The sequence below is a fragment of the Schistocerca piceifrons genome, chromosome 2 (genome assembly GCF_021461385.2).
Source record: "Schistocerca piceifrons isolate TAMUIC-IGC-003096 chromosome 2, iqSchPice1.1, whole genome shotgun sequence".
In the NCBI taxonomy this organism is placed as follows: domain Eukaryota; kingdom Metazoa; phylum Arthropoda; class Insecta; order Orthoptera; family Acrididae; genus Schistocerca; species Schistocerca piceifrons.
The window spans coordinates 999,414,456-999,428,789 of record NC_060139.1 but is presented as its reverse complement, the minus strand read 5'-3'; the positions used below and the strand labels follow the sequence as shown (position 1 = coordinate 999,428,789).

Here is a 14,334-nt window from a genome sequence, read left to right as displayed (position 1 = left end):
TCACTGGACATTAGCTCGACAATGGAGGTGCAGATCGACATCTACACCAGTATTTAAGGGCGAGTCTCGGATCAATAGTTCTCAGAGAACAAGCCTGATGAGGGCTGGCAGTAACTCCCAGGAATACCCATTAGCATACATTTACAAACATTTACGAAACATCGGATAACACATTTACTATGGTACACCGTATCGAAAAAACTACACATAAAGCGCAGTTTTATTTTCCATTAGCTTACAAATCCGGCGTTGCCTGGGTGTTCATTTTACCAATTTACTATTAGAAACGAAAAATGAAAAGAACTGTGTTTGTTAGTGTAATAGCGAAAAAAGTTCGTTTCCCTGTATTCGAGATAAGACCTTTGAAATTATGAAACAGTCATACATGAAATATACATAACGCACAAATATTGAAATACAGAAACATAGTATGCAAAATAAAATTCTATGTAATGTTTATTTAACTCAGAAATTTATTAGAAGCAGTATTTCTAGTTCCATGTCCAGCAGCTGGTAGCAACTGCTTCACGTGTCTATAATGGGAGTTTGTGAGCGTCCTTACGGAAACGCCTTTTCATAGCTTTATAGAAGGCTATTGTTTTCGCCTATAGCCGTTTGCATTCCGCAGTTGAAAACTGTCAAAAGCGCTGCCAGGAGTCAGAGATTTCCCAAAGTTGACTCGACTGTAGGAGAGTCTTAGTAGTGAAAATAAATATATTAAAATCAAGGGTGTAAAAAAAAAAAACAAACGGAGATGGCAGTATAGACTTATGCTGTACCTTGTTTTGAAGACGCAGTGGGCGGAGCCTGTCGCCATTCTAAGTGGCCCAAAACATCACCACACTACGGTTGCTTTTTGCTCATTGTTTCTGTGCTTACATGAATAACACAGCGTCAGGGAGAATATTTCGATCGTTTTTCTGATCTTGAAAGCGTGTTTGCTCTAGTAATACGACGCACTTGGCCTCGTTAACTTGTATTTTGTTCATATATTTCGAAAAACACGCATTCGTAATCCATTTAATTCCACTTTTACTCTGTTTGTGTCAATAGCAAATGAAGCTGGAAGTCTGAAACCAATGCCTGTGTGCTTACTGAGACTGCTCCTTGTTCGTTACATTTTCAGCTTTTCAACTCGTATGCACAACATTTTTATGTTCGCGTTTGCTAGAAATTTTCCAACTTGTGCTTTGTTAGCCTATTAATGTGTACAATAAGGAAAGAAGCAAGGGATGCCACCGTATCTTGCGCATGACGGGAGAGTGTCGATTATTGAAATGTCAAAGAAACAGAACTGTATAGAGTTATATCTCCATGCTGAATATTCTTATTTTATTATATTATCAGTGCATTAGTCTCACTATAGTTTGTATATCTTCTCAACTTGAAACGTTACCGTAACGAGTAGTTCAGCGTGTGGCCACTAACAGCAATTTACAAGGAAAAAAAAAGATATAATTTCTAAATATCTTCCAGCATTGTGGAATGCTACGGACATGACGAAGGGAATGGTCTCTAAAGCTTAAGACCCCGTAAAATGGATATTTTGCTTTAATATCTATGTAAGTAATTTTTCTAGTAATGATAGCCTAACCTGTGTAAGGTGTAGAGTTACCTTTCCAACAGTAGGCTATTTGCTTTTTTCCCCATAATATTTATCGTTAGTAACTCTGTCAGGTTTTCGGAAAAATTTATTGTGTATCTACTTTGATCATCTGATTGATTTTAATTCTGAATTTCATTTTGTGGTTTCGAAGTATATAAGCGGGTACCATGTTTTATGATACACGAGTAGTTAGTTTCATGTTCCATGTATCATTTACACAAAAATGGAAATGATCGTATGGTATTGTTGGCCGGGAGGCCCAATTCGGGAGAGATCGGCCGCCGTATTGGGAGTCCTTTTTAGTTGACGCCACTTCGCCGACTTGCGAGTCAATGATGATGGACACACAACACCCAGTTCCCTGTCGGTAATCGAAACCGGGCCTCCTGCATGGTAGGTAGTAACGCTACCGCTACGCTACGGAGGCGAACGTCATTTACAAGATAAATCGTAATGAGTTGGAACTGCTCATTGTATACTGACATCAATTTCTTTTTTTTTCTATGCATGCCTCCATGCTGATCATTTATTAGCTTTCTCGTTTTCTAATTAAAGACAGATGGACTTTAATAATTCCTACCCATCACCATTTACAAATTACAGTAACAAATAACCTTCAGCGGAATAAAAGGAGTTGACAAACAGAAACGTTTTCAGTTTAGCTTCAAATTTAACTTTCCTGTCTGTTACGCATTGTATATCAATGGGTAAGTGATTAAAACTTTTGATATCACCGTTGTGAAATCTTGTTTGCGCTACAGAAAATCTTAATGTGGCCTAATGAATGTCATATTTTCTTCTGACATTGTAATTATGTACATCAATGTACCTGTTGAAATGTAGTCGATTGTTTGCAACAAACTTCATGAGCAAATAACTATACTGTGAAACGGATAGACTGTTACTCACACGCCGAGCAGCAGGCAGGCACGACGAAAAGAGTGTTCACATAAGTTTTCAGCCAAAGCCTTCTTCAGAAGGAAGTAAAGCGCATATGCACTTTCACAGAGTCGTGTACATAAAACTTACACACACACGATCGCTGTCTCCGGCTGTTCTAGCCAGAATATTTTTTAGAGCGGGAGGCAATGTGAACAATGAATAATGATCGGCGGGAGGAATTTAGGGCATGAGATGCTGTCCCAGCAACCAGAGCGGTTACGCAGTCGTGTGCGTGCGGGTACGAAACCGTTGATACAGGGTGGCTCGGATGTCAGAGCTTTTGCGATATGGTAGGCAATGAGAAACACAGGGAAGAAGAGAGGGAAAGGACACTGAGTACAGTAAAGTAAATCTGAAGTCCAATTACAGGAATAAAGGTAAAGAGTGCAGCCATGTGTACGAAAGAAGATATTGCTTGAACGGCTCCAGTTACGAATGAAATGTGATTCCTATAAACTTTAATTTACGAGCGGATCGTTTAGTATACTCGTAAATAACACAACCCGGCATTTTTGATGAAACAACTGCGTCTCCATACATTCAAAGCACGCAGCACGGTCGAAACTGGGCACGGGCGCGTCTGAATGACATCACGGAGAAAGATCACGGTGGTGAACCTAATGTTTTGGGCTACGTAATATGCCAGAGTTGGGCTTTAATTATGTGGTGTAACGGCAACTCCCTTCTTTTCTTTACCTCCATGATTAAAACAATGCGTGTTTCGGCATTTATTCATGCATTTCAGTCTTGTATCTCGTGAGCTATGTTTGGTACTACGATATAATTTTTCAAGTGCATTTAGCGGAGTTTGTGGATTCTGTGTGCGAAATTTTTTGTGGGTAGAGTTAGTAGCACGGAAGTAATAAATTTAAACATCATGCACGATGCAGCAGTTTTTCGGGCATCTCATTCCTTATGACGTCATATCCCCTGAACTGTGATAGGTAGGTGGTTCTTACCCAGTGATTATTGCCTGACACTAAGGGATATGTATACCAAGTTTGGTGCAAAATGATCCAGTGAATTAGGAGGAGATGTGGAACATACGTAAGTGCTGCGCACACACACACACACACACACACACACACACACACACACACATACACGGGCGCGCGCGCGCACGCACGCACGCACGCATACATACGTACATCTGTCTTTATACGTTTGAATTTCTCTTTCAGAATATTTCAATGATCTATTTTGAATTATTTTATAATCATATCAGCTATCGAATGCTTTCTTTGAAACCAGTGTTCAAGTTGTGACAGTACTGCGCATTCAGAAAAAAAGTTTATGTCGCCAAGCTACAAAATACATTTCTGTAGGACTGCTATGCTGTATAGAGGCAACAGAGCAGCAGAAATCTAAGCTACGTTACTAAAATAACATTCGTACAGAGCGCACCGTGAGAAGTGCTTAGTATAGGGAAAAACCTTTAATCTAGGGAATCCCTTGGTCCTTTGCGCGTTTTCCGTACCTTCATACAACTGAAAAAATGTAAAAAGAATAGTATTCATGAAACAATGCATCATAGGACAGTCTGGTGCATACACAAACATGGCAATAATTATTCAAATCGGGAACTGAATAATGCATCAAACCACGATTTTCCGAGAAACAACTTTTGATTCACATTTAAAAGAGTGTTCTTAGAAGCAATCAAACACAGAACATCCAGCTTGTTACATGCAATTCAGTTCGCGATGACAATCTTTCTGATGATTGGTGAAGAGATAGACTCCAAATGTTTGGGTGCAGTGATACGAGGTAGACTCTAGGCTAAGGTACATGTTAACGACTTTCTGCACTAGCTTATAGTTACAGAAGTGTTTAAAATTAGATAGATACTGTGTTTTTCTGCACTGTTATTTAATATTTTAAATTTTAGTTTGAAAAGGATTTAATTCTAGGTGGTTTTCTATGTATGCAAAGCGTCGCTGCCGACTGGAGTTTGTCCGCTGCGTATCGTAGGCTAATCGCTGTTGCGCCTGCCATGCAGGCAAAAGATGTTGAAAGCACGAACCCCACTACGCTGCGTAGGTTCTGTTCTTAGTTTTTCTTTTAACAGTAATTACTGTTAATTGTATTTTATTGTTGTGTAATGATCTCACAAAATTTCAACAAAAACACGTTGATTTAGGGACATGGACGCCGCCATATCGTATTGACCATGTAGCTATCCAAAAAAGATTCCGAAACAGTTTAAAATGTTAGAACCTTTAGGGCTGCAGACTGTGATACAGACTATACGATAATCATACCAGAAATGAAAATAAAACCCAAAAGGGAACTAAAGAATGCAAAATACTAGATACAAAATAAGAAATATGACTGAAGAAAATGCAAAAGAAAACTTGGCAAAAGTAAGGAAAGTAACCTTACATAAGGTGAACTTTGCCAAAAGGGAACAACAAGATGTCGAAAGCAGATGGAGACATCTGAAGAACAGTATTAAAGAAGTAATTTCCACAGTTATAGGAAGAAGAATAGAATCTAACAAAATCTGGTTTAATATAAAGTGCCAAGTACACGTGCTGCAGAAAAGAAATGCGAGGAAACCTTGATTCAAGAAAGAAACATTATGGCACTGAAGGAAAGATACTATGAAATCCACCAGGAAATACAATGGACTCAAATACAAGAGAAAAGGAAGTACCACAACAGAATTATAACCGAAGTAGAGGATGATTTCAAACTTCACTAGGCAAGGCAGATGTTGCAAAATATAGAAAGAAATCTTTTGATAGATTTACTAAAAAAGGCTATTTTATAAACGATCAGCATGGGAAAATAATGACCAACAAGAATGACATACACAGAAAGGTGGAAGACTTACTTTTAACGACTAGTCAACTGCACCGATGCACAGTCTTCCCTTAAATTTGAATAACTTGGTGCAGTTAATTAACAAGTCATCGCCCCATCAGTAAATGAAGTACTGCAAGCAATAAAGAAATTAAACAATAACAGGGCTTGTAGTGAAGACTAGATATACACTAATGAATTGAAGAATGGAAACAAATCGTAAGAGAAGAGCCATACCGGCGAACTAGAAAATCGCAGTTATACACACATATTTAAAAAGAATTGTTCCCCTTACCTGCGATAACTTCAGAGGAATTGCTTTACTAGATGTCTGTTACAAAATCCTATCTATGTGCCTGTTAAACAGACTATCCCCATAAGTGAAGAACTAATTAGTGACTGCCGCAGAAATAGATCCGCAATAGGTCATTTATTCACTCTAAGACAGGTAACTGAGAAGGTGTGTGGATTCAGTGCATGTGTCCACATATTATTTATACATTTACAAAGGCCTATGCTAGCATACACCGACAGACTCTCCTAAATATTACGAGGTAATCTGAAATACCATCAAAGCTAATCAGATTAGTTAAAATGTCTATAACCGAAACTTTATGTCGTATAAAGACACAAGTCCGGGAAACTGAAAATTTCAAGGTGGTCACTAGATTGCAACAAGAGGACGTAGTGTCAACAATTTCATTTAGGCTCGTCTTAGTGAAGATCGACAGAGAATTTAGGAAAACTGTTCCACAAGGGACTCAAACGTGGATGGTGAGCGTTAATAAGTATTTGCAAAACAGAATTAATCAGAATAATGCCAAATTATTACAAAGTCACCGAGAAAACAAAATTACTTGGTAATGAAGAAAAGACAGAATATCTGGCCAAAAGGAAGAAAATCCGCAGTGATGTGTCTTTGGCTGTAAAGGTATTCACTTTCCAGACAGTCGACTACTTCAAGTATATAGGGAATATTTTTAGTGATAATAATAGAGTGACATAGAAGCAGATGCCCTTCTAACAACATCGAACAAAACACTTTTTCGTTTTATCAAAATCTTAAAGTAAAGATTACTTTGCACTATCTTCAAAACCAACTTTTATCAGTCGACTACTATACTGTTAACATTACATAGATGTGAAGTATTTAGAAAGAAAGTGTTTAGGAAGAAAGACGAAGGAAACAGTTAATATTCGAAACAAAAATAAGAAAAAAGTTTTCTGAATCGGTATACAGCGGGAACAACGTGGAATAGAGGATAAGAAATAAGAAAGCTGCACAAACACCGTAACATTGCCGAAGTTCTAAAGAAGAGAAGGTTAAACTGGGCAGGCCATATAGCAAGAATGACAGAAAATCGACTGCCTAAAATAGCATTCGGCAGGATAATAGATAGAACGAGAGGAAGGGGAAACCCAGGATTATGTAATGAGAAAACATCCGAAGGACACAACTAGGGTGACATAAACACCGAAGAGACAAAAAGTACGCTCGATGAACAGAAATGAAAGAGGCTCGTACAACAGGCATATGGGCGATAAGGCCCTTGCCACCTGTAAAATAAGTATTTTTTTGTTTCATTGGAAGAATGTGAGCTTCGCTTCGTAAACTTTGTAGAATAAATTGTGATTCTGTTCTCAAGTCTTTCAGCCTTATGTTCAAGTCTATTTGACAATATTTCGATGATATTCCCAAATGTTATATTTAGGTGAAACGCTGCTGTTGCTGAATCTCATTGAACAGCAACCTTTAACCTAAAGATGATGACCAAGAAAACCAGCGAAATCTTGTGTCAAGTAGACTTGAAGATTTTTCAGCAACCACAAGAAGATTATCACAGAACAAATTCTGTTTAAAATTAGAGCAACGGTGTTTATACTGTAGCAGATCTTTAGTAACTGTGCATACCACTGTGTAGCACAGTACAAAAGACAGTTTCAATAGGCTTCAACAATTGGGGAAGGATGCTAGTAACAAGATACATGTTATTAAACTCAAATTGTAGAATTTCTCCTTTGCAGTCGCTTTCTATTTCATACAGGAGGAGATTGGGTCCACTTATTTGCGTTATGTGGTACACAGAAATGAATGAAACAGCAGGAAAGTCTATCGATGTGTTAGTACTGTATGCCTGCTTTGCATTGTTACTGTAATTGTATATCGCTAGAACGTACTTGGATGTACGAAAAATGATCATGCATCAAAGACGCTGACTTCTAAATCCTCAGATTACAAGCTTTTTGTGTGGTTCACATATACTGATTCCGATTAAATATGCTACGATATGCTACGATAGGTCATGGAGAAGATCTTGTATTTGTCGTCACAGTGGAAATGAGAACATAATAGATTAATGTATCACAGTACCACAGCCAGAAAGTATATTAGGATGTTGAACATTATTTTCGCTAAAGAGTCTAGCATATAAAAGAAAAGACTGATGTTTAGGAATTAAAAAGATTAGCAGTGAGTTCATTAATAAATGTTTGAAGAATAAGTAGTGACAGATTAATAATAACCATGTAATTACATGTGACATTTAAACAAAATAGAAAATATTACAGAGATTAATGTTGTTAACTAGATGCTTGAATCAGCCACGCAAAAGATGAAAAGAGTCGTAAAGAGTAAAAATAAAGTTTCTTTGAAGAAGAATACAGCCCAGCTTGTAGTATCAAACATTTAACATGTAGTAATTTCTCCAGATATTCCAGTTGCCTTGTGGTGCCTGGCTTATGTAGAAAATTTAATATTCATCTCCGCTTGTTGAAGAATTATCAACACTTTGGAATAACTTCAATATTCTTAGAGGAGACGTCTTTATAATACAGTCAGAGACAAAATAAATAATACTTACAGGAAAATAAATTCTATTTTACTCACCTAGAAGGGTTGACAATAGTTATCAAATGGTTGAAATGGCTCTGAGCACTATGGGACTTAACTTCTGAGGTCATCATTCCCCTATAACTTAGAACTACTTAAACCTAACTAATCTAAGAATATCTCACACATCCATCCCTGAGGCAGGATTCGAACCTGCGACCATAGCGGTCTCGCAGTTGCAGACATAATAATTATCAGGCTGTAGAATAACCATATTTATGAAAAATGTGTGATTTTGTAGGTGTGGGCCACCAAGTATGATAAGACAGAAAAGTTTTATTCCAAGTATTTTATTTTTAAAAGATTTTACATCCAGATGGTACGGATTCTGGTGGTGCATACTGGTCAAGTTCTTGGGTTCAGCATCAGATTTCAGTGGCCGTATTTTCCGTAGCCCCCAAGTCCTCCAAAGCCACCGACAGCTCCGCCGTATCCTCCGCCGAAGCCGCCGCCGTAGCCTCCACCGAATTTTCCTCCGAGGCCTCCTCCGAGACCACCGCCGAGTCCTCCGCCGAGACCACCGTGGCCAGCGCTGACGACGTAGGGCACTGGACGCTTAACGACGTAGGGCTGAGGTACTGGGACGGACACAGGGGTGGGGACCTTGACAGGGACGGGCACAGGGTTGTCTACAGGGACAGGGTACGGCTGTGGCACCTGGACGGGAACGGGACGCTCCACAGGGACTGTGACTGGGACCCTCACGGGCACTGGGATGGTCCTCTCCACAGGTACTGGGACAGGGACGGGCACACTGTTGACAGTGACCTGAGGGGCCCCACCACCGATGCCAGCTCCAATGCCACCGCCAAGACCGCCTCCTAGTCCACCAGCGAAGCCGCCTCCATATCCGCCTCCGTAGCCACCTCCATAGCCACCACCGTAGCCGCCTCCGTAGCCTCCACCGTAGCCGCCTCCGTAGCCTCCACCGAAGCCTCCACCGTATCCACCAAGGGAGCCAGAGAGTCCTCTCTTCTCTGTCTTCACCTTCTGCTCCTCCTCAGCGAGGACAGCGAGGGCTAGACCGCACAGGTACACACACACCTGTTGAGGAGGTAATGAGAGCAAATATGAATATATAATATGCTGCTGTCATAGGTAATAAATATGTCAGAGCACGAAGTTTAAATTCTGGTATAGCGTCGTCATACATTGCATACAGGATACTAGGAATTTTCATCATGATCTGTTCTAATATGGCAAATTACTTTTAAATTTATGCGACTGCAGTCTTTCTTGACGTATTCCACAGATGAATTCTTCTCGGGTTATCAGGCGAGTGGTGGTGTCGGCTTGTCGCAACGTTTCGCAGAAGATAATGGGTACAAAACTCAATGAAAAGTTGCGACGAGACGGCGCCACCACTCGGCTAATAACCCGAGAAGAATTCTTCATTTTAAATTTCTAGGCAGCCTACTACCTACTGCCACCTGCAAGTGAATATGTATGGTTCTTGTTGTCTGCGAGTCACAGTTTTGATGGTATAGAGACTGAGATACATTCCTTATGATATTAGTTATGGTCAAATGAAGGTCGTCACTGGTATTTAGATTATAAGCTGGTTTGCACCTTGTCTACAGAGTGATTGCCGTTCAGCAGATACTAAAAACAACAATCCTCGCTCAAATACACCAGTGATTCTCTCCAATCTTAATCACTGATCAGCCTCTGAAGAAAGGCCAGTGTCATTAACTTACCCGTGGGAAATATAGACAGCAGAGACTCTATTTAAATTATAAGAGCAACAGTAATTTATGTTGACGGATTGAATCATTTTTCATGGGACATAGGTACAGTAAAGACACGTTAAATGTGGTACAACATTCACTGTAGCAGAGATATCCTTAATTACAGACGATAGACCATTCTCATTACGGTAGCTGTAATACAGATTAGCTCTTTTGGTGTCATATTTCTCTCTTGTATATTAGCAACTGAAGGAAGAGAATCAAGGGAAATAACAAGGAACCTACAGTACGAATTTCTTAATGCGGATCCAGTGTCTTAAGATCTACACCACGTCTCTTCGTACTGTAGTTGTGGAAGATTTAATGTTTCGTGTGATAGACCTATAACACCGAAAGACAGCAAAATTGTTCGTAGGCGATGCCCTCTTGTGAGGAGACAGGCTTTTGTGTTGTCATGCAACCGTAGCAAAATGTTAGAGTATCGCTAGAGCATCGTACAGTTCGCGTCCTGTATAACTGTGGAATTAGTACACATTACATGTACATGCAAAAAATTGCTGTCTTCAGTAATTGTTTAACCTTAGCATTAGACCAGTAGCTCATTGCGAACGGAATTTACTCGTTACATCGCTGTCTGGTGAAACAACACCACTGAGGAACTTCACAAATGAAATTTGAAAAACAACAGTCAACCTTGTAATGATAAAACGCTTAGTGAGTGTATGTGAGGTAAGAAGCGAAGATAACATTCTTTTGCTGGTCAGCCTTAGCTCAAGAAATGCTATGTGCTACGAAAGATTTAATAACCAGTAAATTTAGTAAAGTGCTGGATACTGTTCGAGGAGCAATATAGCGAAAAAGAATTTCGAATTTGCGCCAATTAACATACGCTGTGAGTCTGTGAAGTACGACATGTGTGAATATCAACTTTCCCGGTGTGCACTGCTGATGGAAGGCTCTTGCATTTTCAGCCAGATAGCGGAAATGAGATTCTGCGACGTTTCAAACAGTACCGTGCTACATTGCCTTCTGGCGAACTGATTATAATCAGTATGATACTCGCCGAAACAGCGCGTTATCTCAGCACTGCCACCTGTCTGTAAACCCCAGAGCATTCCAGCAAAATACAACAATGCTCCACATTGCATAGCTTGCCCCTTAGCAACTTAGAAGTGGTGCTGCTCGACTTACCAGGATCCTCATTGCTGCTGCTGCGATGGTCTGCTGTGAGCGAGCAATGACTGATGCTCTAGTGTGCGGCGGGGAGTCTTTTTATACGCTGTGAGGTGGTTCGCCTTTCCCCTCCCTCTCCCCCCCCCCCCCCCCCGCCCTTCTAAATTCTCCTTCCTTCCCTACCTCAACGTTGCCACAGTGCAATTAGCGGGTGCATCTTCGCTACTGGATTCAGTTCCGTGACAGGCAAGCCGTGTGAGAGCAGCATCCTTTGCATTAATTACGTGGTCAACGAACTTCCGCAAAGCGAAGAACGCCTAGACTCGCGCTATTACAAAAGCCTTTTACTCTCATGTGAAAGTAATAATGATACAGTGAAATACATTTATACGTAGGACCAGTCCAAGTTGTAAATTTCTAATGTTTATTCATTCTATGACTAGTTTCGGGCCGACAACCATTTTCAAGTCGTCATAACAATGTCGAAAATGGCATTTCCGAAGGTGTCAAAAATGTTCAGTGAACATTTACAGTACATAGAGATAACTGAGTTATCCATTCTCGGCCCGAAACTAGTCATCGAATGAATAAAAAGTAAAAATTTGCGACTTGCTCTGTTCTTTCGTTCCTCTGATTAACAGAAGTTGCTGCCCAAGCTACTCCAGCACGCTGGAAGTTCGTATACATTTATACGAGGTGAATCTGAGCGCCATCGTCAAAATTTAGGAGGCGACTCACGAATACTTTCTGAGCATATTGGTATAAGATACCAGTGGACTCCGATGGCTCGTTACAGAGTAACAATGTAATTTCGATTTTTTTTCACTGTTACTCCAATAGGCCGTGCGGTTCCAGGCACTTCAGTCTGCAACCGTGCTGCTGCTACGGTCGCAGGTTCGAATCCTGCCTCGGGCATGGATGTGTGTGATGTCCTTAGGTTAGTTAGGTTTAAGTGGTTCTAAGTCTAGGGGACTGATGACCTCAGATGTTAAGTCACATAGTGCTCAGAGCCATTTGAACCATTTGAAGACCCTTACACGAGGTGCATATCGGGCAACTCTTCCTCAGTAAACTTCTACACACCAGCGTATATCACAGAGTACAACTAACAGATCTTTTTTTTAAAAAAGATGTTGTTGCTGTGGTCTTCAGTCCTGAGACTGGTTTGATGCAGCTCTCCATGCTACTCTATCGTGTGCAAGCCTCTTCATCTCCCAGTACCTACTGCAACCTACATCCTTCTGAATCTGCTTAGTGTATTCATCTCTTGGTATCCCTCTACGAGTTTTACCCTCCACGCTGCCGTCCAATACTAAATTGGTGATCCCTTGATGCCTCAGAACATGTCCTGCCAACCGATCCCTTCTTCTAGTCAAGTTGTGCCACAACCTCTTCTTCTCCCCAATTCTATTCAATACCTCCTCATTAGTTACGTGATCTACCCATCTAATCTTCAGCATTATTCTGTAGCACCACATTTAGAAAGCTTCTATTCTCTTCTTGTCTAAACTATTTATCGTCCATGTTTCACTTCCATACATGGCTACACTCCATACAAATACTTTCAGAAAGGACTTCCTGACACTTAAATCAATACTCGATGTTAACAAATTTCTCTTCTGCAGAAACGCTTTCCTTGCCATTGGCAGTCTGCATTTTATATCCTCTCTACTTCGAACATCATCAGTTATTTTGCTCCCCAAATAGCAAAAATTCCTTTACTACTTTAAGTGTCTCATTTCCTAATCTAATTCCCTCAGCATCACCCGACTTAATTCGACTACAGTCTATTATCCTCGTTTTGCTTTTGTTGATGTTTATCTTATGTCCTCCTTTCAGGACACTGTCCATTCCGTTCAACTGCTCTTCCAAGTCCTTTGCTGTCTCTGACAGAATTACAATGTCATCGGCGAACCTCAAAGTTTTTATTTTTTCTCCATGGATTTTAATACCTACTCCGAACTTTTCTTTCGTTTCCTTTACTGCTTGCTCTATATACAGATGGAATAGCATCGGGGTGAGGCTACAACCCTGTCTCACTCCCTTCCCCACCACTGCTTCTCTTTCAAGTCCCTCGACTCTTATAACTGCTATCTGGTTTCTGTATAAATTGTAAATAGTCTTTCGGTCCCTGTATATTACCCCTGCGACCTTCAGAATTTGAAAGAGAGTATTCCAGTCAACATTGTCAAAACCTTTCTCTAAGTACACAAATGCTAGAAACGTAGGTTTGCCTTTCCTTAATCTTTCTTCTAAGATAAGTCGTAGGGTCAGTATTGCCTCACGTGTTCCAACATTTCTACGGAATCCAAACTGATCTTTCCCGAGGTCGGCTTCTACCAGTTTTTCCATTCGTCTGTAAAGAATTCGCGTTAGTATCTTGCAGCTCCGACTTATTAAACTGATAGTTCGGTAATTTTCACATCTGTCAACACCAGCTTTCTTTAGAATTGGAATTATTATATTCTCCTTGAAGTCTGAGGGTATTTCGTCCGTCTCATACATCTTGCTCACCAGATGGTAGAGTTTTGTCAGAACTGGCCCTCCCAAGGCTGTCAGTAGTTCTAATGGAATGGTGTCTACTCCCGGGGCCTTGTATCGACTTGGGTCTTTCAGTGCTCTGTCAAACACTTCATGCAGTATCATATCTCCCATTTCATCTTCATCTACCTCCTATTCCATTTCCATAATATAGTCCTCAAGAATATGGCCCCTGTATAGACACTCTATATACTCCTTCCACCTTTCTGCTTTCCCTTCTTTGCTTAGAACTGGGTTTCCATCTGAGCTCTTGATACTCATACAAGTGCTTCTCTTTTCTCCAAAGGTCTCTTTCATTTTCCTGTAGGCAGTATCTATCTTGCCCCTCATGAGATAAGCCTCTATATCCTTACATTTGTCCTCCAGCTATCCCTGCTTAGCCATTTTGCACTTCCTGTCGATCTCATTTTTGAGACGTTTGTATTCCTTTTTGCCTGCTTCACTTGCTGCATTTTTGTATTTTCTCTTCTGTTACCCAGGAATTTCTTCTAGCCCTAGTCTTTTTAACTACTTGATTTTCTGCTGCCTTCATTACTTCATTCCTCAGAGCTACCTATTCTTCTTCTACTGTATTTCTTTCCCCCATTCCTGTCAATTGTTCCCTTATGCTCTCCCTGAAACTCTGTACAACCTCTGGTTCTTTCGGTTTATCCGGGTCCCATATCCTTAAATTACCACCTTTTTGCAGT

General features: G+C 40.3%; 1 protein-coding gene across 1 annotated transcript in view; it reads right to left on the bottom strand.

Annotated features, from left to right (window-relative positions):
* The window catches only part of LOC124776048, a 137,453-nt gene extending 126,284 nt beyond the window's left edge, over positions 1–11,169 (bottom strand). Inside the window, exons 1-2 of the mRNA XM_047250888.1 lie at positions 11,123–11,169; positions 8,624–9,287 (exon numbers count right to left, since the gene is read on the bottom strand). Coding sequence (XP_047106844.1) covers positions 8,624–9,287; positions 11,123–11,134 — 676 coding nt within the window. The 5' untranslated portion in view covers positions 11,135–11,169. The remainder of the gene's footprint in view (positions 1–8,623; positions 9,288–11,122) is intronic.
* Positions 11,170–14,334: the final 3,165 nt, after the last annotated feature.